The 23,649-nt window shown below is 40.2% G+C and overlaps 2 protein-coding genes across 2 annotated transcripts; both read left to right on the plus strand.

The window, feature by feature from the left end:
- Positions 1 to 468: 468 nt before the first annotated feature.
- On the plus strand, positions 469 to 11,503 carry ddx6 (DEAD (Asp-Glu-Ala-Asp) box helicase 6). The gene is made up of 14 exons (XM_034112999.1): positions 469 to 753; positions 1,511 to 2,096; positions 2,181 to 2,244; positions 3,010 to 3,114; positions 3,858 to 3,987; positions 4,742 to 4,888; positions 5,600 to 5,694; positions 5,826 to 5,948; positions 6,075 to 6,203; positions 6,406 to 6,522; positions 7,009 to 7,072; positions 8,014 to 8,115; positions 8,214 to 8,393; positions 9,190 to 11,503. Exons 2-13 carry the CDS (start codon positions 1,903 to 1,905, stop codon positions 8,387 to 8,389), a joined length of 1,446 nt encoding a protein of 481 aa, XP_033968890.1. The 5' UTR covers positions 469 to 753; positions 1,511 to 1,902; the 3' UTR covers positions 8,390 to 8,393; positions 9,190 to 11,503.
- A 979-nt stretch (positions 11,504 to 12,482) lies between these two features.
- Positions 12,483 to 23,402, plus strand: treh (trehalase (brush-border membrane glycoprotein)). The gene is made up of 15 exons (XM_034112998.1): positions 12,483 to 12,605; positions 13,168 to 13,268; positions 13,360 to 13,507; positions 13,600 to 13,687; positions 14,103 to 14,203; positions 14,342 to 14,434; positions 14,576 to 14,692; positions 15,348 to 15,470; positions 15,577 to 15,626; positions 16,396 to 16,596; positions 16,702 to 16,919; positions 20,188 to 20,299; positions 21,585 to 21,697; positions 22,678 to 22,731; positions 23,031 to 23,402. The coding sequence occupies exons 1-15, from the start codon at positions 12,523 to 12,525 to the stop codon at positions 23,166 to 23,168; spliced, it is 1,740 nt and encodes a 579-aa protein (XP_033968889.1). The 5' UTR covers positions 12,483 to 12,522; the 3' UTR covers positions 23,169 to 23,402.
- Positions 23,403 to 23,649: the final 247 nt, after the last annotated feature.

A 23,649-nucleotide genomic window follows, 5' to 3' on the forward strand; every position in this document is an offset into this window, starting at 1 on the left:
AATTACCTGGTCGAAAAATAAATAAATGTTGTTAATGTGTTTATTGAGGCCTAATTAAACTAGTAGGCCTATAGTATGATGTGGAATATAGGCCAGGCTGTAAAAAATATACCGGCAAGTTATAATATGGTCAATGACATGTACAAACATCAACCCATCTTGGGTTGAGGTGGGGTTGCCACACATTTATTTTGCCCTTTTCTCCTGACATGTACTCTCCTATTAAGCTTGAAAAATGAAATAGAGTACATTATGCACAATAAAGCTTTGGTAATGTGGAAGTGCATTTGACACTATAATGTTAGTGAAAGTATTTGGCATAATCCCTCTCCAAGCAAGTTATCAGAGTAAGATTGGGTAATGTTAACAATTATTACAATTTTACATTTTGAGTGATTTGTTTTCTTAGAAAGTGGCATCAACCATGACACAGAAGATGTAGCTGACATTAATTTGAAGGAAAAAGAACACGGATGCACACAATACCAAGAAAAGCTCTGGCTCGATGGATGCAGTGGAGTGTTTGTACATTGGTAATATAAATTAGTCTGAAAGTATCATCATGAAAGCTCACCCCATAGGTAAATCCTTGATTATAAATGAAATCAGCTGATTAGGTGGATGGGGGCGGGTTCAAAAGCGAGTGGAAGCCATCTTGGACAGTTGGTTGACAAGCCTCTTTCGTAGTCAGCTAAAACATTGAGAACACCTTACAAACACCGCATAGAGAACCGGTAATTTCAGCTAACCAAGGTAACTGCATGTACATCTAAACTATTCCTACCTTTGCATGGTTCTTTACCCTATTTCTCATTATGTTTAGGTGACTAGTACATTTGGCGTTTACTGTAAATGTTATTTCACCAGTTTGTTAGCTTGCTAGCCGACCTAGCACGGAAAACGAGTTGGCTGAGCTAACTACCTGACTGAGATTAGTAAATGGTGGCTATCTCATTTTGTCAAATAGTACTCTTTGGAAAGAGTGTCAAGTATTATTTCGAATGGTGTTATAACAATCTGACCGTTACATACAATACTCTGAATCCAGTATTGTAACGTCGTTAACCGAACCAGCAAAACATTAGCACGAAGCTAAAGCTTCGTTTGCTAGTTAGCCAGAAGTCCACGGCTAGCAGAAGGCTAACGCTAGCATCTAGTTGGTTGTATTTAACAGACAGAAACTGCTCCTCGTCGGTGTTTAGATATTTATCCTCTTAAGACTTTCAGGTGACAGCGTTGGGGTTACTTTACAGTTAACCTAATGTTGGGATTGACCTCGAAATTCAATGTTGTTTTCATATAAGCAAGCAAAGGTTAACTAAATAACATTACGAATCACCGCTGTGTCGGTCAACTTTTGACATGTAGGCCGGCCAGTTATTCAGCTGAATAATGATTTGATATGTCTCCATACCCTCCAAATACAGCATATTGTAATTTGCTGCTTATCATCATGGAATTGTTTTGTCGGATAAGATGTTTCTAACACTCTCTGTCCCGTATGTTTCAGGGTTGGAGAAACCTGATAAAGGACGCAGCGGCTCTGTGAAGCTAAACAAGATGGCTAGCTGAAGAGTCTGCCAGTACTTGAAAGCTAGATCAGCCCTTCTGGTGTATGGTTTTCCATATGGCAATGGCAGATAATTCCATCTATGCTAAATCCTAATTAAAAAATAAGAAGAGGAATTTGTTATTTTTTACACTTGACGACCCACACACGGCAGTACTGTTGAGGAACCTGCTGAGACAAACACGATTTGAACAATTTACATTTGGATAATTATTGAAGTCTCAAGAGTGAAGGACAACCTTAAGTATTGAGTGGTCCCAGCAGAGCGGACTCGCTGCATCTAGAGACTGATAGATACCTCATTGCTACTGGAAGAAGAAAGCATAGCAAACATGAGTACCGCCAGGACAGAGAACCCAATGATTTTGGGCTTGTCCAACCAGAATGGACAGCTCCGAGGTTCAGTGAAGACTGCTGGAGCGCCAGGTGGAGGTGTGGGAGGCCCTCAACAGCAGCTCAATCAGATGAAAGGCACAATCAACAATGGCAATTCCCTACCGGCCCCTACAACCAACGCTGTCATCAAGTGAGTGATGAAATATGACATGTTGTCAAAGTTATTGCTGTCAAATCTTATGTTTCATGCTAAAAATAACTTTATCTTTCATAGGCTTGGAGACGACTGGAAGAAAAATTTGAAATTGCCCCCAAAAGACACGAGGATGAGAACATCGGTTTGTAAAACATAGTTCTTCTGTTTTGCTTTTGACATGTTGTTTCTAGTTAGGTCACGTGCTCTCATTTATACATTTTTCATTAAAATGTCAGCAATTGTTTGTTTTTTTGCCAGCCATGCTAGAAAACCCTGCTAAACTTGGCTATGTTCATTTAATAAGAATGTTATTTACATACCATTACTTTGGTGCAAATGATACAACATTTCACATGAAAAAAAGAAGCAATACAATATGCATGTATTGACTTTCTGTTAACCATAAATACGCTGTAATGCCTTAACAGACATTATCCACTAAGATCTGGGGGGCCTTTATATTTATATTGTGTCCTTTTTTTATTTGAACATACTTTCATTCTTAAAATGTTCCTCTTAAAGTTGTTGCAGTTTTATTGTTAGTGTTTGACCTGTTTAGTGTTTCACTTGAATCCACCTGTCTGGGCTTTTTGATCTGAAAGTGGTGTTTTCTTTTTTTCTTCTTCTTCACAACATGCTTCACTTGGTTAGATTTAAGAAAAAAAACTATTTCACAATGTTTGTTTCTATAAATTCTTTGTTTACATGTGCTTTCATGATATCTTTTTATTTGAAGAGCCCTTTTTTATTGGGAATTTCTATAATTGGTTAACACTTTAGTGCACTTATTTAGGAAAATAAAAACCTCTCCTTTCATTATCAGCTAGTCATAATTTATTAGTTTAGTAACTTTCTGTTTAAATCTTTTCAACCAAATGCTAATTATTGCTTGTTTTTATGATGACAGGATGTGACTGCAACTAAAGGCAACGAGTTTGAAGATTACTGCCTAAAGAGGGAGCTGCTAATGGGAATCTTTGAGATGGGCTGGGAAAAGCCCTCTCCAATCCAGGTACATTGAGACAAAACTCAGATTTAATCAAGAAGGCACGTTTGTGTTTAAAGGAGGGCATGCCTTTTTTATTATAAGCTTTGTCACCTTCTTAAAATCTTGTTAGTCATTCCAGTATATTGACAAAATATTCTATTTGATACCTTTGCTTAATTAGGCATACAAAATACTTTTATTTATTATTGTCTATCAGTAAATCACTTTTTAGGGTTTTTTATGTGATATAACTCCTGCGTCTCAATTTCAAATTGAATCCTAATGGTGGGGATTTGTTTAAAATCTGGATACTGTGGGTTTAGAATTTGGTTTGGTCCTTAGTCAGGCTCTGGTGAAGCAGCATAAGAAAGTAAGCCTTTATTCAAAGAGTTGAGCCTTTTTTAGGCAAACTCTTGGCATGGCATTATCTCTGTCCACTGCTTAGGTCCAGACTAAAATCGTGATGGCTGAAATGCCATTACATTTTGTATTTTCATGGTTCACAGACCATTTATTCTAATGAGTTTGATCCCCCGAGTTCTCCTCGTCTGACCTATTCAGATAGACCCACTAAGAGGGTTTAACTTGTGTTGCTGAGCAGCCTGCATGCATGGGGTATTAATAGACCAATACCTCAGTACTGTTACTATTTTACTTTCCATCCAGTTTAAATTGAATATATTTTGTTAGAACAGGCAATGCAATGACTGTACCAACCAACACATGTAGAACTGTGTATGAATCTGTCATTTCTGCTTGTTGTTCAGGAGGAAAGCATTCCCATCGCACTGTCAGGAAGAGATATCTTGGCCAGAGCCAAGAACGGCACAGGGAAGAGTGGAGCCTACCTCATTCCCTTACTTGAACGCATTGACCTGAAGAGGGACTGCATACAAGGTGACACAGCTCATTTTCTGCTACAGTTAAAGTCAAAAAGTGAACTCTTGATTCTCGCTGAAGTCTTTCATAATTGTTCAAGCAAAAATCTGAAGTTCTATTCTATCAATTGGGAATATTTAATAGTCTTCTCTGACTTGATTGATGAGTAAATTGAATTTGTTCAAGATGTATCAATAATTAAGAAAAGTTTCTGACCTAGTTGTATGATTATATTCAAAAATAATAATTAAATGATCACCCTCTGTCAAACTTTAATAAAGACTATAATCAAGGTTTTTGTGAAGCTTAAAGGTGGGGTAGGTAAGTTTGAGAAACCGGCTCGAGATCGCTAGAATTTGAAAATCCACAACCGGAGAAAATCTGCCACTTCCTTACAGAGCCCCTCCTCCAACACACACGAACGCGCACATGACCAATGAGTGCACGAGATAAGTTTGTGCACAGATGGAAGGCTGACAGGCAGGTAGGCCATCCAGTTATTTTAGCCGGGCCGGCTAAAATGATTGGTCGTGCTTTTTACAGTACTACGGCTTCCACAGATGAAATTTTTTTTTATGGATTTTTTGTCAAAGCACTTAAGATATTCATTGCTATCGGGATGTTAAGAGCATTCCATGGAATATAACAAAAAGTGTATCTCGAGCCGGTTTCTCAAACGTACCTACCCTACCTTTAATGGTTTTAAAGCTTTTTTTCATGATTAAAATGTGCGAGTACTTTTCTCACAAGATTGTTTTTGCTTTTATTCCAGCTATGGTCATAGTACCCACCAGAGAACTGGCTCTGCAAGTTAGCCAAATAAGTATCCAGGTCAGCAAACACATGGGTGGAGTGAAGGTAATGGCGACCACAGGTGGAACCAACCTCCGCGACGACATCATGAGACTTGATGAAACGGGTAAGTACAATTGATACACATGCACTGTGCCATTGATGTTTACATATGCTGCTGCTTTGTTTGGTTTCATGCCAATTACTGTGTTAATATCTAAAATACGTTTTGTTACATATTATTTAAACACAAGCAAATCGAATCCCCAATCTGTTCTGTTGAAAATAAAAATGGCAACATCAAATTGGGCATATCTTTAGGTGGATTTATATTTTGAGTTCAAGTTGTTAGTCTTGAGTCTGGAAAGTCTTATCTGATACTGTCAGTATATAACGCAGATAGTAAAGAGTCCCTATCCTCTTTGGTTGGATATTTTCAATCTGAGTATCTCTAAAGGCAATCATCTTTGTACTTACTCGCCCCATAAACAAAACAGATTGCATATAAACCCTGTTATCAGGACATGTTTCACTGTGGTGTGTTTTTTAATATTTTTGGTTGATGTTTGATTGGAAGACGATTGAACTTTGGCAGCCAATCAAGAGTGAATATTGCCAAATATTTATAGATATTCCTCAGAATTAGATACAGCTTTCTATACTGCAGTCACACATGGCTGAATATTGCCAGTGCGATTGACATGACGTATCAATTAGTTTTTTAGCTATACTTATTTAAAATCCTGAGCCAACTCATCACTGTCTTTCTTTAGTTTAAGCCCCGTGTGTCTGCTATATTTATTTAATTTGTTTTCCAAATGTTCTATTTATTTTACAGTACATGTGGTCATTGCTACTCCTGGGAGGATTTTGGACCTCATCAAGAAAGGAGTGGCCAAAGTCAATCAAGTGCACATGGTCGTTCTGGATGAAGTGAGTTGAATTGTTTATTTATCGTTCCCTTATTGTTCTACATCTACCAGTGTGACTTTACAGTATATTCTGCACCGATAGACTGATATCAACTTGCCCTTCTCCATCTCCCATGCTCCTCTGTTCTACAGGCTGACAAACTCCTGTCTCAGGACTTTGTGTCCATGATGGAGGAGATGCTGGGCTTCCTGGCCAAACAGAGGCAGATCCTGCTTTACTCTGCTACCTTTCCTCTCAGCGTGCAGAAGTTTATGGTACATATTTCTCCGGTTTGATCCAAGAACTTGTCTTTATCATTCCTTATTGCTCAGCGCAAATCAGCCTTCATAATCTGCGGCACAACCTGATCATAACGGCTCCTGTCTCCCCCTGCTTTGTAGAACGCACACTTGCAGAAACCCTATGAGATCAACCTGATGGAGGAGCTTACACTGAAGGGTGTGACTCAGTATTACGCTTATGTAACTGAAAGGCAAAAGGTCCATTGCCTTAACACCTTGTTCTCCAGGGTAAGTGTCCTTTTTCTTTTTATAAACTCAAGCTGTGTTATTTAAAACCGATGTAAAAGGCCATCTTGACTGCAGGCTTGTAATAAAAACTGTCCCGTCATAAATAACGCAGTCATTTTTACATGTTTTCATTTCATACACATATTTATTTCAACATTGACTACACCTGGATTCACTGCTGTTTTTTTCTTTTAATTTGCAGCTCCAGATCAACCAGTCTATAATCTTCTGCAACTCCTCTCAGCGAGTAGAGCTCCTTGCCAAGAAGATCTCCCAGCTCGGTTATTCATGTTTCTACATTCATGCCAAGATGAGACAGGTCAGCTCAAAGCACTGCCTCAGAAATACCAGCACGACCAGCTTTAAGACCAAAATACACACAGGTGGCGATGGGTGCATGCCAGGACAGCTGCTGCTTTAACTTTTGGTGTGCAATAAAGTGGCGCATCGTGTAGACATGCATGTCCCTCGACTTGATGTGAATGCTCTATTTTTGGAGCGTTGCTGCCACTGCTAGCTCTGAGAAACAGTCCTGTTGACAACTGGGTAACTGAACAACATGCGCTACAAACCACAGCGTTTTGACTGTGCTGCCTTGTTATTTGTCTTCTACTCTTTCAGGTTGACTTTTACATTTGAATGGATTCACATAACATCCTAGTTTGGCAGCTTGTACTTTAGAAAAGGTTTACAGATGTTCACAACAGAGCTAACGTGGTGCTAATACGCCACAAAAACAGGAAAGTGTTGCACTGCAGATCCACCACATGTGAGGCTTACTGGACATGTCTTTTCTGCTCTCCAGGAGCATCGCAACCGTGTGTTCCACGACTTCAGAAACGGCCTCTGCCGGAATCTTGTCTGCACTGGTAAGTGGGAGAGCCATGTGCATGTACTACTCCAAATGTTACAAGTAGAACTGTACAAATAATGAAACAGTTTACTTTCAGCAAGCAGCTTTAAAGCATCTTTGTACAAAAAAAAGGAAGGCTGGAGGGTTTGGGAAGTGCTTAGTTAAAATGTAATATTTGTATTGCTTACTGTGAAATGGACTTCAGGTAAACATCTGCATACAGCTAGACATATTGTTCTCAATTGAGCTTGATTCAACAGGCTAATCCAACTAGCAAGCTACAGTTGAGCACAACCTTCCTTACCAAAATGTACTTTTTAGAATGTAATCCAGAATTTGTGTTTTGCATGTGTGAATATAGTGGACATAAACAGCTGTTTGGCTCACAGCGTTTACCAGAAGGATGTATCATACTGAAGACAAGCTGCTGTTCCAAATTCGTATACAGCCATAGCAGAACAATGCATCAGGTTTCAGATTTAAAAAATCTTGTAGTTAGAAAACCTTTTTACTGGAATTACCCACCTGATCATGAAAGAATGGAACCATTTTGATGAGTTTCCAGCATGAAAACTGATAAGGCTGACCACAGAGAGCCCAAGGTGCCTGTGGAAGTGCACAACAGTTTGGAGTGTGCCGTTAGCCTGGGTAATGGGAGGTTTTGCTACAGTGAGACTGAAAAGAAACGAAAGGGAAACTGTTATTGTGGTGACACATTTGTACATATTATTTTGTTGTGACATGTTTGCTTGAAATGACTTGCTTCACAGGTTTGTCCACGTTTTTCGGTTGTTAGTTTGGTACTAATCAGAACACCATTATTGTTTTCATCTTTTGAATTCTAGCGGAGTCATATAGGTTAAAATATAATTGAACTGACTGTTATGCACATAACATATTGCTTCAGATATATAATGGTGTTAATATAAGTTTGCCTTCTTTCTTTGTTTCCTCCAGACCTCTTCACAAGAGGAATTGACATTCAAGCTGTGAATGTTGTGATCAATTTCGACTTTCCCAAGCTGGGAGAAACGTACCTTCATCGCATCGGTAGATCTGGTAAGTGCCAATACTGGTTATGTTGTTTCCCTCTTGTACAAATAATGATTGCTGTAGCTGAGAATAATGATTGAAACCTTCACATTCTTAATCTCCAGGCCGATTTGGACACTTGGGTCTGGCCATCAACCTCATCACCTACGATGACCGCTTCAACCTGAAGGGGATCGAGGAGCAGCTCGGAACAGAGATCAAGCCCATCCCCGGCATCATCGACAAGAGCTTATACGTGGCAGAGTACCACAGCGAGAGTGGCGAAGAAATCAAGCCATGAGCCAGTGAGTACAGACACAAGGCCAATACAAACAACACATATTTACTCTTTCAGGATAATTCAGCTGCTCTTCTGTTCCCGTTTTCTGTATTATTGATGCAATGCATCCATTTGAACACACCGGCCAAGAAAATAGATCTTCTTATTAGACTGATGAATGGGTCACATTACAATTTGCTGTGCTAGTGTTCTGCTACTGGGCATGCCGGGTCATTCATATAACTCAAAGGCACCACAAAAGATAAATGAACCATTATTACGGTTATTACCCTGATGGTGTGTTTCCTGCTGTGAGAAGACGTAGGAACATGAGCAATAACTCATTGTAATTCTTACTGTGCTCTGATATGGCTGCAGTTTATTCAACTTTATTTTGTTAAAGCCCCGTGTTACACAAGGCGTCTGAGCTCAAGTGTCCTTCAGCCGGTCACTCCATCTCTACCAGCTGCAGGAGGCATAGTCTTTGTCGTTTTCAAGAAGTCTGTTCAAGTTAATCTAGAAATGGCATATTTCGGTTTCACTTCATTCACAAACTGTTAAAAAAAGTCAAGAACGATCACAAGACATCATTGTGAAAAGGGGCCCTATTATATGTTTTTGGGTTTCTCCTCTCCTGTAGAGTGTTGTATAGGTGTCTGTTCATGTAAATGGTCTACAAAGGCTAAATCCCTGTTTCTCTCCCACACTCCCCCCTTTTGTGCGAATAACTGTAATGCCATCTTTTCATTCCTGCATGCTGAATCATTTAAACATGTTTTAGATATTAAAGTAACTAACCTTATTTCACTCTTTCTTTTCAGATCAGTCCATCCTCCATTCCCCTTTTGTATCTTTTTTTCACCCCCCCCCTCCCCGTCTTAGAGTTCTCTTGTTTTAGTTTTTTTATGTACAGTTTCTGTCTGTCTTCCTTTTTTGGATGCCACCATGAGGAATGTGTATTTTGATGGACGCGTTTCGGAAGAACTCATTTGCCTTTTTGATAGGGCTCAGAGCTGCTCCACCACACCCTGAAGACATGAGCACCTGGAGGAAAGCATGGGACCAAGTCGAGAAAAAAAATATATCAATGCACATCGTGAAGATTCATATCCACCAATGACACAAAGCCAGCACCAACAGACCGCTATACGACACCCTCCATTCTCCACGTTTTATTTTGAAAGTTTTAACCAATTTGTATCAAGTGCCTTAACAAGCAGTTCAACTCGTTCTAAAGTAATAACCCCTCATTATCCTTCATCTTGATCACTTCATGCCACACACTCACGTTCACCTAATTGAGAAATGGCTACACTAATTTAATGTCCGAACCACATGGGTGAAATCATAACTGTTTTTTGGTTGGGTCATACGTTTGCAAGGAATGGAGATCTTTGGGAGGGAAGCCGGTCGGATTTATCTTTTAGCTGGCTTAGCTGCACTTGAGTCTGGCTGATAAATGAGGACAAACTTGGATGTTCCATGGACAGAGATGCTGGATTTTTCCCAAGAGACAGCCAGACTTGTCCGGTCACTTGGAAGGAGCTTGTGCTTCTAAAAGACCCAGAGCCTTTCCTCCGTCTTCAGCATCAGAACACTAAAAATGAATGAGCAGCCTCTCAACACCGCGAGTCATGAGGATTCCTGTTTCGGTGGAGTTTAATCGTAGGGAACGCTTTTGTTTTTTTGTTTTTTGTTTGTCCTGTGTTTCACCTTCCTATGGATGGCCATACTTAATTCTACGAGACGTGCAGCGGACATGTTGGCTGCGCTTTACTCCTTGTGTATATACCTTCATTTTAAGATTGTTTTAAAAACAAGTTCAAAAGGCTGGCTACAAACTGAAGAGCTTTTTTTTTTTTTTTCGTCCCCCTTTCTCTCTTGTTAGCACTGGAGACTGTTTCCTTTTTACTGCCGGTTTGTTTGATCTGCAATATGGGCCTGTGAATTTATTTATAATTTTAGAAAGTGCAGAATTTATTAGAATCTAAAACATTGAAATGACCTTGTGCATGGAATGTTTCAGGAGGCAGAGTTCATCACTGATAATCTTTGTAGCCCCTCAACATTTGAAGGAGAGTGCAATTGTTCAAAGCACTTAAAATGAGATTGTTTAAATTGTCGCCCTTTTTCTCCTGCTAGCAGTATTAACAAGAGTTTGGTCTAGACGGATGGCTTTGTTGAGCATTCGAGTAATGAATTATTTGTTTGTCCCCAGCCTTAACTTGTGAAACAAACTCTCGAGCACACTCTGAAGATCTGCAGTTATAGAGAGTGTTGTTATTGGAAGAGAAAATAATATTCTATCATGTAGTAGTACTACTCGCTGCAGTGCAGCTGAATTTGAACAGAATACGTTTTCTGGGGGAGGTATTATCTGTTACGTTGATCTATGTGCTCTTTATGCACGGCTACATTGCTTCACACATGTTGAGCAGGGAGCCGTGGATTAATTTCCCCTTTTTGACGAATGTTAGCCTAATGCATCAAAACAAACTATCTGACTAAAATGTAGCAGAAATGTAATCTCTGTGCATCGCAAGTTAGCTGGCTTTATAAAAACAAAAGAAAAGAAGCCTCGTTAAACAACCTGAGCAGGTTGAGCTGCACTTAGCGCACAGAGACGTTCAGGAAAAACACTGACTGCACCGCTTTTAACGCCCATCATGCCCAAATGGGAACAGTGGTGCAGAACAAAACAAAAAATTGGCAAAAAGGGGGAATGGGCAAGAAGATTTACATATTACTGTTAGTCGGACTGCTTGTTTAAAGAAAAAAAAAACCCTGGCCACCTCAGACTGCTGAGTTTATGGCTTATTTCTCTATTGCTTTGACATTTGGGCTTTTGGTTACAGTTTGTTTTTATGCAGCATAACCTACTTTGCATTAAGATCATCGAGACACCTTTTGAAACCTTTTTGCAAACTGGGTTCCCCTTGTTATGGTGAGATGCTTTCCAACTGTTCTAATCAATGAGAAGTAGTATTGCACATTTAATTTAAGCTCTTTTTAAAATGTACCAGTGTGACGATGTTCAGTTTAAAATTCCCTTTTTATTTCTCATTGGTTAGGACTGATCCCTGTTCTCTCAGCGTTGTCGTCCCTTAAATACATGCACATCTAATTTGGCTGTTTCGTCTTGTGGGTTGGGTGGGAGGGCTGTTTGAAAAAAAAAATATTCAAATTAAATGAAGCATTCGTTGAGAGAACCGGGATCTAACTGCACAGGCGTTTGGCAGCTGCCTGTCTCTCTGTGGCCCACCGGCAGTAACGGCAAAGCGAACGCCTCCAGGGCGTAACTTGGTAATCCTTCAAGATTTAGTGTATTGCTACTTTTTGATTGGATGCTGCATTACTGCCAGTGGCTGCCACTCTGAGAACCTTAAAGACTGAGACAAGAGCATCTCGCCCCAGATCGGGCGCCTCGATTTGATAGTTTGTCTAACTAAATTGTCTCATTCTTTAAGGAATTGTTTTACATTTGTGGGGTGGTTTAAATTCGAGCTCTTGCTGCCCTGATGCACAGGTTTATCCTCTTTTGAGATTCCCAACACATTTACAGAAAAACACAATTTCTGTGTACATTTTGGCCAACCCATCACTTATTTTTTAGAGGAAATGAGAGGACTGCTTTCAAAACTGATGCATCAGTAAAATAAATTGGGGAGGGAGGGGCTTTGGGCCGTACAAAAAACGAGATATGATCTTAAGATCCAGTTACGGTTATAGGTTAAAAACGTTTTGAAAAAGTTGCCCTTAAATTTGGATTTTTGTATTTTCTTTCAAATGAAACGTTCAAGAAGTAGAGTTAACCTTACTTAAAACAAAAAATCTCCAAATTTAAGTGAAGAATTTAAAGCCTGCGTTAATCTTTTCTTTTATTTGATGGAAATTTGGTCGTTATTCAATTGGAACATTTTCTTTTCAGTGAAGCATTTTAAAATGGACTTGAGTTTAAAAAGGATGTTATCAATATTGTTGGAAACAATTGAAAGTTATGTTGAAAATAAAGCTCACTGAAATGTATCTTGTGGTTGTGTTTTCCTTGGAGCACTGCAGTGTCCTGTCGCTCTCTCACAGCCAGGTGTCAGTGTGTCGCTGCGAGTGAACTCTGACCTGGAGGATGTTCTCAGACCTTCACTTTGTGACTCAAAATGCACAAGTCGCTGTTTCTCTGTTTATCAACTGTGGCTCTTTATGCCTGTGTAAATGCTGCTCTTCCTCCCCCATGTGACAGGTAAGATTGTGTTTTTCCTTGAAAGGTTTTTGTATTCAAGAGATTGTTGAGACGGCTTCCTGATCTTTAACTTCTGCTGATTCTAAAGATCTGGTTGATTTATGGCTGTAAAACCGATTCACCTGAAATGAGTCTCAAACATTTTTACAACCCTACATCTTTTCAAAGTGCATTTCCCACCATAAGTAATGGATCTTATTGGAAACTACTTTAATACTTTTTAAAGTCTAATATCGTGTAGGAATTTCCTAAAAGAATAATCGCTCGGTGGAAAGCAGACTAGCAGTGAGCGGTCTTCACTTGCTTGCTTAGTTTGTGGGATACAAGCAGCCTTTTGTTGCAGAGCACCTGAGGTTTCAATGTTAAAACCACCATGCACAGCAAACAGACCTTTCATATATCTGGCTTGTTTTTCCCTTCAGCAGATATCAGCAAACCTTTGCCCTCACCTGTTTACTTAAAGTGACAGGGATATGGCTTTATTGCTTCCCTGAAGGACTCTGCATGTCAATATACGATTTTCTTGTCTGTTTAAAAATTGCCCACTACAAATGAATTTCAGTGAAATATACTGCACCGGGCCCATCTTGCATCAGGTGCAGACCGCCAAACTGTTTGATGATGATAAATACTTTGTTGACATGAAACTGAGGGAAACTCCTGGTAAGTTTAAGTTGTTTTAAATAATTTTAAAAGAAGGGAACAATTTTGTTCTTCATGTGACTCCTTTTGTTGCCCACTTTGTTTTCTGTAGACGTTGTTTTGTCTGCTTTTCACAACCTTTCAAATGAATCGCCAAACAACACCGTCCCGCCTGCTAAACTGCAGGAGTTCCTCAGTAATTACTTTGAGAAACCAGGGACAGAGTTTGAGTCATGGACACCACCGGACTGGCATACCAAGTGAGACCCAGTTATTAGAGGATTCTCGATCAGATCAGTATTGCTTTTCTTTGGTTAGTCGACATTGTTGATATGTTGATTTCTATTTACAGACCAAAGTTTCTAGGAGGAATAGCAGACCAACAACTACGTAACTGGGCTGCAAAAATCCATAATCTGTGGAAGTCCCTCGGCAGAAAGGTGAGCCGAGTGAAACGATTATTTGATTGGCCTAATTAAGTCTAACCTTAACTAATTTAATATATACATACATAAGAAAATAAACTACATTTAGAGCCACTGCGTTCAGTTTCTGTGATGTGAATTATTAGACTGTAATTACAATTAATACCTTGGGGGTTTTGTTCTTTGTTGGACAAAGCAAGCTATTATATAAAGTTCAGATAAAACTATACTTGGTAGCCTAATAGTTTACATAAAGAGGAAAGCACAAATCAACTCAATACACAGCCATGGTAAGTACCATCCTTTTAAAGGTAAGTCCACAAGCGTATAAAGCGTATATGCCTGACGACTTACCTTTTATGTATATCGAGGTTGAAGCATCCACTTACACTTGAGTCTAAAGCCTGCTGAAGAATTATGTCTCTTCCAGATCCGCACGGGTGTCAAAGATCACCCCGAGCTCTACTCGCAGATATACACCCCGCACCCTGTTGTTGTGCCTGGGGGGCGTTTCAGGGAGCTCTACTACTGGTGAGTGGAGGATGAAGGCTGTCTCTCACCTGTCTGGGAGAAAAGACTCTCTGGGTCAGACCCAGGCAGTGGTCTCTGCTGAAAGCCCAGCTTGGTGCCGTGTGCAGACAGTGATGTTCACCTCTCTGTGCCCAACAGGGACTCCTACTGGGTCATCAACGGCCTCCTGCTGTCAGAGATGACAGACACGGCACACGGGATGATTCAAAACTTCCTCTACCTTGTCAACAGGTGAGCCTTAAAGCAACTTTCATCTCTCACTTAGAAGTCCACCGCACTGCAGATAACATCCTGAGTTGTATACTTTGGATATGGAACTCTCCAGGGGGGGATTTCGTGATTTGTGCATTAACAGATTTCACAATTTCACAGATATGGATTTATTCCAAATGGTGGTCGGATTTACTATGAAAGGCGCAGCCAGCCTCCATTCCTCACTCTAATGGTGGAGAGCTACTATCGAGCTACCATGGATAAAGAGTTTCTCAGGTGATATGGCCGAGCTGATGTCCTGCACCACACATTATCATTTTTCAGCTGCATCTCCTCCAAAATAGAAAGAAAAAGGCGTAATAAACATCAGAACCTCAGTGCTCCTATCTTTCTGTGCCTACAGTTTGTTTCTCCTAACATGCTTATTTAGAAAGACACACACAACGTTTGTGTGTAATGCTATTAAAGGGGTCCTATTATGCTTTTTGAGGTTTTCTCTTTCCTGTAGTGTGTTGTATATCCCCCCCGCTCCTCCATTGGACTCCTTTGTTTACTCCTGTAACAGTGACATCACAAGATATCACTCGGACAAATATTGTCTAGTGCTCCCACACATTGAACGTGATGTCCTGCTAAGGCACAGGACATCACTAAGCGGTTGACCAATCACAACAGAGCCGCCCAGCTAGCCAATCAGAGCAGACTGGGCTCTGGTTTCAGACAGAGGGTGAAAAGAGGTGCTGCACCACAGGCAGTATGAGAAAAATAAAGACCTTTTTTGAACATTAAAGCGTGGGAACATGTCACAGATGAGGCACAAATATGAAACCTGAACATTAGCATAATTGGATCCCTTCAAAGACTGTGAAAAGTAGTTTAATGAAATGTGTTTCCCTCCTGTCTGTACTCACTTCACATTTGACTATTTTAGAGCAGCTTTGCCCGCTCTGGAGCAGGAGTACCGCTTCTGGATGCAGAACCGCTCTGTGGCTGTGACGCTGAACGGGGCTGAGCATGTACTGAACCGGTATCATGTGCAGGTGGGCTCCCCCAGGTACACCTGAATAAATCCAGAGTAAATAATGAACAATTGTAAGATGTCTTTGGTATGTAGAGTTGGCCTTCACCTACACTTAACTTTGTTTTTGTTTTCTTTCAAGGCCTGAATCGTACACGGATGATCTGGAATTAGCTGAAGGACTTACTGAAGGTAAAGGCTTTATTGCCGTTCATGTTCTGCTGATTGAATTCATCTTTTCGAGAGGGGCTATGGTCATTTTATTCCATGAGAGATGGACTAAAGGGTATTGCTGAAGGGTGTACTGTAGTTATTATAAGCTCTCCCCAACAGAACAATTATTCAAGGATAATTTGTGCCAAACATATCCACTCGGAAAATGAATCAGTACCATGTTTTAATGAATAAACATTCATTATTTCACATTGACCCTGAACCATTATTTTAAGAGAAGCTGTTCGAAGGAGTAATACTCAGTTGTTTTCCAAGATGCTAAAGAAAAACAAATCCGAAAGCGAAATGTGTTTGCAGTGCACAGATTCCTGAAAATGTTTTCCTTATGTAAGAATATATTTAATGACAAATAGTCATGGTCATTTAGTTATTTTCTCCGTCTTAAATTTTTATTTTATTTAACCTTTATTTAACCAGATAAAAAAACATTGAGATAAAATCTCATTTTCAATGCTGACCTGGCCAAGAAGGCAGCAACGTTACACATAACACATAACACAAACATATAAAATACAGAGAACATAAAGAAAACAAAAGACGAAAAAGAGATTTTATTTTCTCTAAAGCCATAGTTAAAAATAAAAAGGCAAAACTGAAACAAACATGTTTTTCAGAGGCTGCATATTTAGCGTTTTCCACATCCAGTTAACAAACATGACACACAGAATAAGTACAACACTGTGGATGCTGATTTGTTGTGGCTCTACTGTTTTTTTCTTGCCTTCAGACCGCAAGGAGCAGCTGTGGATGGAACTGAAAGCGGGTGCAGAGTCTGGTTGGGACTTCACATCCCGCTGGTATGTAGATCGTGATGGGCACAACAACGGCACCCTGGGGGACACCAGAACCAGCCAAATCCTGCCAACTGACCTCAATGCCCTGCTGTGCCTCACTGAGAAGACTCTTGCTTCATTTCACAGGATACTGGGTAAGTACTTGAGCATCATTTGACCTTGGCACTAACTTTTCTTTGCCTGCATAATTATTTTAGCCCCATACTGCTGTTACGTAATGATATGCTGTTTCCTGACAGGGGATGGTGACTCAGCCGCACAGTATGACCAGGCAGCCGCCCGCAGACTGGAGGCCATAGAGTCTTTGCTGTGGGATGCTGAGAGAGGAGCCTGGTTTGACTTCAACCTGGTGACACACTCCAAACACTTTGAGTTTTACCCATCCAACCTGGCACCTGTTTGGGCCCAGTGCTATTCTGGGCCTGAGATGGGAGAGAAGGCAGTACAGTATCTAAAGGTTGGTAGTAATACTTGGCTACATTGTGGTCGCAAATATGTTCACAAATATATTATAAACAATCAATAATGTTATTGGCCAAGTGTTTATCTGAAGGGTTGTTTCATCCAAATGACAAAAGATGCACTTTTTTCCAACTTATCTCATATGGTATCTACAGCAGCTATGGCCCACTGTATGTTTAGTTTCATTCAAACTTATTTAGAGAAATTTGTCTCTGAAATATTTGCTGTCACCTTAGCGTCAACATCCACCTCGGAAAAGTAAAGCCAATAGCCAGCAGGGGGAGTCTCTACTGGTTCCGAAAAAAGTCAGATTGTATAGAAGTCTATGAGAAAATGATCCACTTCTCTCTCGCGTCTCACATCGGTAAACATTTTTCTGACGAAGTTTATGGTCTAAAGCAGGGGGTTCCCAACCTTTATTGTGCCAAGGACCGGTAGATACATTAAAAAAAAATCGCGGACCGGTTGTCAATTTTAACTGATTTTAATATTTACTGTGTATGTAACAGCCTGAACAAATACTAGAACAATATGCATCCAAAACATATTAACAAAGTTTAAAAAAGAACCGGTGTTGTTTTTTGTTTTTTCGGAAAACCAAAAAACCGACGTTATTCAGTTTTTAAACCAAAACGGGAAAACAGATAAATCAACGTTTTGGTTTTGTTTGTATGATTTACGGATAATCGTGTGTGTGTGTGTGTGTGTGTGTGTGTGTGTGTGTGTGTGTGTGTGTGTGTGTAGTGTGTGTGTGTGTGTGTGTTGTGTGTGTGATGTGTGTGTGTGTGTGTGTGTGTGTGTGATGGTGTGTGTGTGTGTGTGTGTGATGTGTGTGTGTGTGTGTGTGTGTGTGTGTGTGTGTGTGTGTGTGTGTGTGTGTGTGTGTGTGTTGTTGTGTGTGGTTGTGTGTGTGTGTGTGTGTTGTGTGTGTTGTGGTGTGTGTGTGTGTGTGTGTGTGTGTGTGTGTGTGTGTGTGTGTGTGTGTGTGTGTGTGTGTGTGTATTTTGGGAACAGCCGCATATATGCCGGTGTCGGACAGACACAGAGCTGAGCAGAGCACACACACATCATGCCTGACTGGACATCTCCTTCATAAAACTAATAAAAGGGGGAGTAATCGGGCAGTTCAATGTGTGTAGATGTGTGTGTGGTTAACACGTAGCAGCCTGCAGTCACTCTTAAACTGTTCTGATTAAGTTAAACACAGCGAAGGCGGTGCGTAAAAAGGCACAGCTCTTTACCGAGTATACGTCCCGCTGCCTCCTGATGTTGCAGCCATTTCATGAAGTGAAGGAGGGTTTCCTTCTATAAAACAGCTGCGGGCAGCAGATCGTGAGAGTCCCGGACATTAATTCATAGATCAAGGCAGACTGGTTTACTCTCCTGTTTTGCCAATCCGGTGCTTAAACAAATAGCTCTACACCCCTGGCCGACATGTCCAGACTTAAAATGAAGTCCGAGTTTGAAATATATCTCAAATAATGTATGCACCACCATTTCCCCACATAAACATAACAGTCTGCAATCAAACGGTTGTCTCCTGTTCGCTCCTCTTCCTACTTGGCGCACCGGTAACATGCTCGTGCGCACAAGAGGCTGAGACCTTAGGCTGAGCCGCCGAATCCCTCGGAACATCATAAAAGCCATTTTCAACGGTTTTCTGGTGAAAGATTAACTAGCTACTGGATGAAATAATATGACTGGTGGCATAGGTGCGAACAAATATTATGATAAAATATTTTTATATATTTATAATTCTGCAAATATTACGATAAACTCACAGCTATTTCGCGGCCCGGCAGTAACACCTCCGCGGCCCGGTACCGGTCCGCGGACCGGGGGTTGGGAACCCCTGGTCTAAAGCACTGGTTTCAAGTCGATGTTCATTTTGTAAATAATGGTCCCATTTAGAAAACAAGATAAGTGTTAAGCAGAATGGTAATTTTAGCTTGTGGCTACCTTGTGATTCTCAGGTTGCTATTACGTTGTAGTTCGTGTTTTCAGTTCATGAAAGTACATTTTGACATTTTGCTCCCCTAAAAATATTTTGTTTTTGTTCTACCCTCTTTTTGTCACTTCGAATCCTAAAAACCAAGTTGGCATTGAAAAAAATGCCTGAACTAAAATAACAAAACTCAACGCTGTGTCGGTGACTTTGTATGTCGATTGAGATAAACGTAACGTCATTTCGATCTCTCTGTCTGTAAACACAAACTGAGTAAGATTGACATTAAAGTTGACTTTGACTTATCAGGAACAATTCCCTTGTTATCTTCAACGCAACCCTTTCCCATCCTACCCTTGCATTGGTTTATCATCCAGGATCTTGACAAATGCATTCAAAACTGTGACTAGATACCAATTGGTGTTAGTAGGAAAATACATTATGGGACCACTTTATTAGGTGCAGCTGTAATTTAGTTTTGTGTTTTACTGAGGCTATAATTAAAGATGGTGTGTAATGGACTTCACTATATTGAAAGGTGCTTCTCGTTGTGTGTCCTCCCTATTTAAATACACAAGGGTGCAGGACATTAGAAAACTTAAAACCCTTGAATATAATGAAGTCCTGTATAATTACATCAAAGTGTTCTCACACCTTTTTAAACATCAAATTCAAGGACTTTAAGGACTATACAGGCAACATTCTTTCAAATTCAAGGGCCAGACATGGCATTGTTTGTGATAGGGATGCTTTTATGAGATCTAGATGCTCCTTTTTAATGTAGCTTCATTGTGTTTTCATGTAAATGTATTTTAATGTGTCCTGTCTGCATGTGATGCGTTTTAATGTACTCTTAATATCAGGTAATATGAGATTTGGCACATGCAATACAAATAATAATGTCTTCCTTTTCCATGCAAAAAGTAGAAATGTTTTCCAAAATCTATTCTAAGTATGTATATATGCCATTTGTGTGAAAAAACCCTTTAACCCGCACATACTATACATAAGCCCATATCAAACTGCAAACATAATTTTGCTATGGTAAGATGGTGGTGTGATTGTTTCCCTCAAAGAACAATAAATGTGATTTCATATTTCCTAATATACTTTTCTGAATTACTTATGTACATTTGTTATTTTTTTATTTCCTTTTTATTTTTTTCAGCCATGAATCCTGACTGCTAAGAAGCCCACCTCGTAGGACATTACACATGCCTTATAAACTGCTCATGTCCTCCAGCAGATGGCACACACACTGCACTGGTTTAATCTATGCATGCTCTCATGGTTGCTGTTTTTCTCAATGTGTGTACAGAGCAGCGGTGCTCTCCAGTTCCCCAATGGAGTTCCGACGTCCCTGAGAGAGTCTGGGCAGCAGTGGGACTATCCCAACGCATGGCCTCCTTTGCAACACATGCTCATCGAGGGTAGGTAGCAGTTCATTGATTTGCTGCTAACCTTCTTGAAATGTGTAATAAATCTTATCCAATTGTTCCACTAGTTCTGTTTTTTTTTGCAGAATCATTTCTAAAGAAGCACAGCGGTTTAAGGTCTAATTTGAAGCTGCTTACACCCACTCCCTTAAACATCTAATCACTCCAAAGTTATAATTATGCGAGTGTTGCCTACATGCATTGTTTGTGTTTTTGAAGTCTAACAAACATGGTTTATGCATTTTCCCCTCTCATTGAACACTTGAAAAAAAAGCCTATTTTCTAGAAATGTTGAGCCCTCATACATTTTTGTATTGGTTCTCCCTTTCCTGTAGTGTGTTATATTGTTTTTTGTGCATGTAAATTGTCTGCAAAGGCTAAAATCCCAAAGTTATCCCGCCCCGCCTGAACCCCTCCATTGGACTCCTTTGTTCACTTCTGTGTCCTAGTGATATCATTATGTAACACTCGCATTTCTATTGGCTAGCGCTCCAGCACATTAGACGTGATAGGCTTAGGGGTGGGACATCTCCAAGCAGTGGACCAATAACAACAGAGCCAACCTGCTAACCAATCAGAGCAGACTGTGCTCTGGTTTCAGACAGAGGGTGAAAAGAGGTGCTGCAGAATGAGAAAAACCTCATACCTTTTTGAACATTAAAGCATGGAAACGTGCCACAGTAGAGGCACAAAATACAAATCTGAAGATTAGCCAAAATGGCCTCTTTAGTCCAGCACATTGCTGTGTTCCTTAGTATGTTACCCCCACCTGTCTATCAATGGAATAGTGTGAATGTTTATGAATGTGCATCATGTCTGCATCTGCAATTACCCGGTGCAAACATAACATGGATCCATAGTTTAACCATTGGTAAAAACTCCACAGAAAGTAATTGGGTTGGTTACATAAAGTCTTTATGCTTAATATTTGACCTCAAACCAAACCACCCACAGAGATCAGCAGACACTTGATATCTGCTGTGCTGATGCTCTGCCAGGCCTGTTCTGCATCCAGCTCCACTGCTTATTTAGTGAGATGTTTGCCTTTGGTCTTGTCTGTGTGACACATGATCAGAGAGTAGCTTGAGTTCTGGCGCTAAAAACTTCTTGGTTGCTTAAATCTGTATCGGAATGACTGTCCTGTAGATTTCTTTATGAAACTCAGGCAGAAAAGTTTACCATGCAATCCCAGCCAAAAGGGCCATGACAAGAAAAATAACCTTAATGCTGAGTTAGCTAGTTGGGTCTGTGTTTAATGGAAACACTCTTGTATTTCCAGGTTTATCCAAACTGCCTTCAGAGGATGCTAAACAGCTAGCATTTGATTTAGCCCAGCGTTGGATCAAGACAAACTGGCTTGCATACATGAAGTATGAAGCCATGTTTGAAAAGGTGAGTCTTATAAATGAATATCCTCGGTAAGTGCTATGTTGACTGAGAAAGCTGTGTACGCCCAGGAAATATAATAAGAAAAAAACATGGAGTAATTCTAAATGGTGTGAACCAAGCTGGCAACAACTCTTTTACAGCTTCGCTCATACCATTTTCACAATAAAAGGCCAACTTAAATTCACTTAGCATTTTGCTTAGCGACAACAAAAAAGACTTGCTCACAATAGGCAACGTACATCATACTTATATGCTCTTTCGACCCTGCTGGTGTTGGTGTTTGTTTGCAGTTTATATTCAGGAGCTTCAGGATTCATCAGCACAACTCGTCCAAGTGAGAAGTCAAACTTTCACTCGAAGCAAAACACTCCGTAGGCGACAGCATCCAACAAAAACAGCCCAATCCATTGAAGCAGAATGATTTGGTTCTTTAGCCTTTGGAGCGCAATTTGAGCAAATGCACCACCATTCAAAGTTCTCTCTCTGCACCTCAGGTACAGGAGGCTCCCTGCCAGACATTTCCTCCTAACTGCAGCCGCAACTTCGGGCTCTCTACGCTGCAATTATTGGGCGAATAAATACCTCTGCACTCTTTTTGGCCTAACCTTTCTGTTTAAGTGTTTGCAATACAATGGGAAAAAAATAGGTTATATTTTTCAACTGCTTCCACAGCATGCCCCCTGTCTAGAAAACAAAGCTGAGTGTAGTTTTTCCCCTTTTTCTAACTATGTCACTGTAACGTCACATGACTGCTGGATGCAGCATAAAACAACAGATTTTAGACGTAGAATCCAGCTTTCCCTGTTAAAATACCACTCACTGAGGAATCTATTGCTTCAATTGAAATATCCATCATGCCTGATTGTACATCCACGTAAAATGTGGCGGATTTCTCCAAATGTGTCACAGCATGTCAGCGCTTACGTAGCACGGTGATAACACAGCTGCCTGGCTCAGAATGTGTTTCCTTCCTCCCAACACAGTATGATGTGAATGGCGACGGCAAACCTGGTGGTGGAGGCGAATATGAAGTTCAGGTATTTTCTTTCATGTGCTGAGGGTGTAGAACGAATGTGCTTATAGTCTGTCTCATTTCATGCACAGCCCTGCTAATTCTTTCTACATTTGCATGCTCATGTACACGTATACTCCTCCTCACTTCTTCGTCATTATCATCTTCTTTATGTGCAATCTTCTACTCTGTTGGGTGTTGATTTCTACTTTACATTTTGTATTAGCATTTCCTTCAGACAAATTGAACATTTGTTTTATTTCTAAGTGTCTAAATACAAAATGAATGTGTTGCTCATGCTTCACTGTGTTGCTGTGTGTGTAGCTTGGTTTCGGTTGGACCAATGGCGTGGCCCTGCAGCTCCTGGACCAGTACGGGGCCACTCTCACCTCAGCAGGCAGCCGAGTGTTGTCTGGCCTCCTGCTGCCGCTGGTCATCTCAGCCACTGTCATGCTCCAGTGAATCAGAGGTGACAAAAAAAACAAAACCTGACTGGAGGTTGGATTTTATTACCCTCGACAAGGAGGTTATGTTTTCCGTTTCGCTTTGCTTGTCAGCAGGATTACAGAAAATCTACTGGCCCTGAATTCTATAAAACCCAGTGTAATGGTTTGGCATGATCAACCAAAGATCAACCATTACAATTTGGAGCAGATTGGCCTTTGCGAAGCTCTTTGCTCTCTGAATTATTTCTGATTTCACTGCACTACATCACTCCTGTGTTCCTGAAAACTTCAAACACACACATTAAAAAAAAAAGACTAAATTGTGAATATTTTATTTTAACAAGATTTTATATTTTGCAAAATCATATATAATCGGGAGGAAACTGGATATGATTTTTCATAAACTAAGAATTCCTTTGATGAATATTTTAGTATTTATCCTCAGAGGTAAATGATCTCTGGAAACATCAGAAGATGCAGATCATGTCGGCACTTCT

This window comes from Trematomus bernacchii, unplaced genomic scaffold (assembly GCF_902827165.1).
Source record: "Trematomus bernacchii unplaced genomic scaffold, fTreBer1.1, whole genome shotgun sequence".
Taxonomy (NCBI): domain Eukaryota; kingdom Metazoa; phylum Chordata; class Actinopteri; order Perciformes; family Nototheniidae; genus Trematomus; species Trematomus bernacchii.

Bases quoted from the DNA above. Each gene is read 5' to 3' on its own strand.
- ddx6 (XM_034112999.1), top strand. From the start codon at position 1,903: ATGAGTACCGCCAGGACAGAGAACCCAATGATTTTGGGCTTGTCCAAC. The intron at 3,988-4,741 runs GTGACACAGCTC...CTTTTATTCCAG, and splicing joins GAAGAGGGACTGCATACAAG to CTATGGTCATAGTACCCACC. The intron at 8,116-8,213 runs GTAAGTGCCAAT...CTTAATCTCCAG, and splicing joins TCATCGCATCGGTAGATCTG to GCCGATTTGGACACTTGGGT.
- treh (XM_034112998.1), top strand. From the start codon at position 12,523: ATGCACAAGTCGCTGTTTCTCTGTTTATCAACTGTGGCTCTTTATGCC. The intron at 14,435-14,575 runs GTGAGCCTTAAA...ACAATTTCACAG, and splicing joins TTCCTCTACCTTGTCAACAG to ATATGGATTTATTCCAAATG. The intron at 20,300-21,584 runs GTAGGTAGCAGT...TTGTATTTCCAG, and splicing joins GCAACACATGCTCATCGAGG to GTTTATCCAAACTGCCTTCA.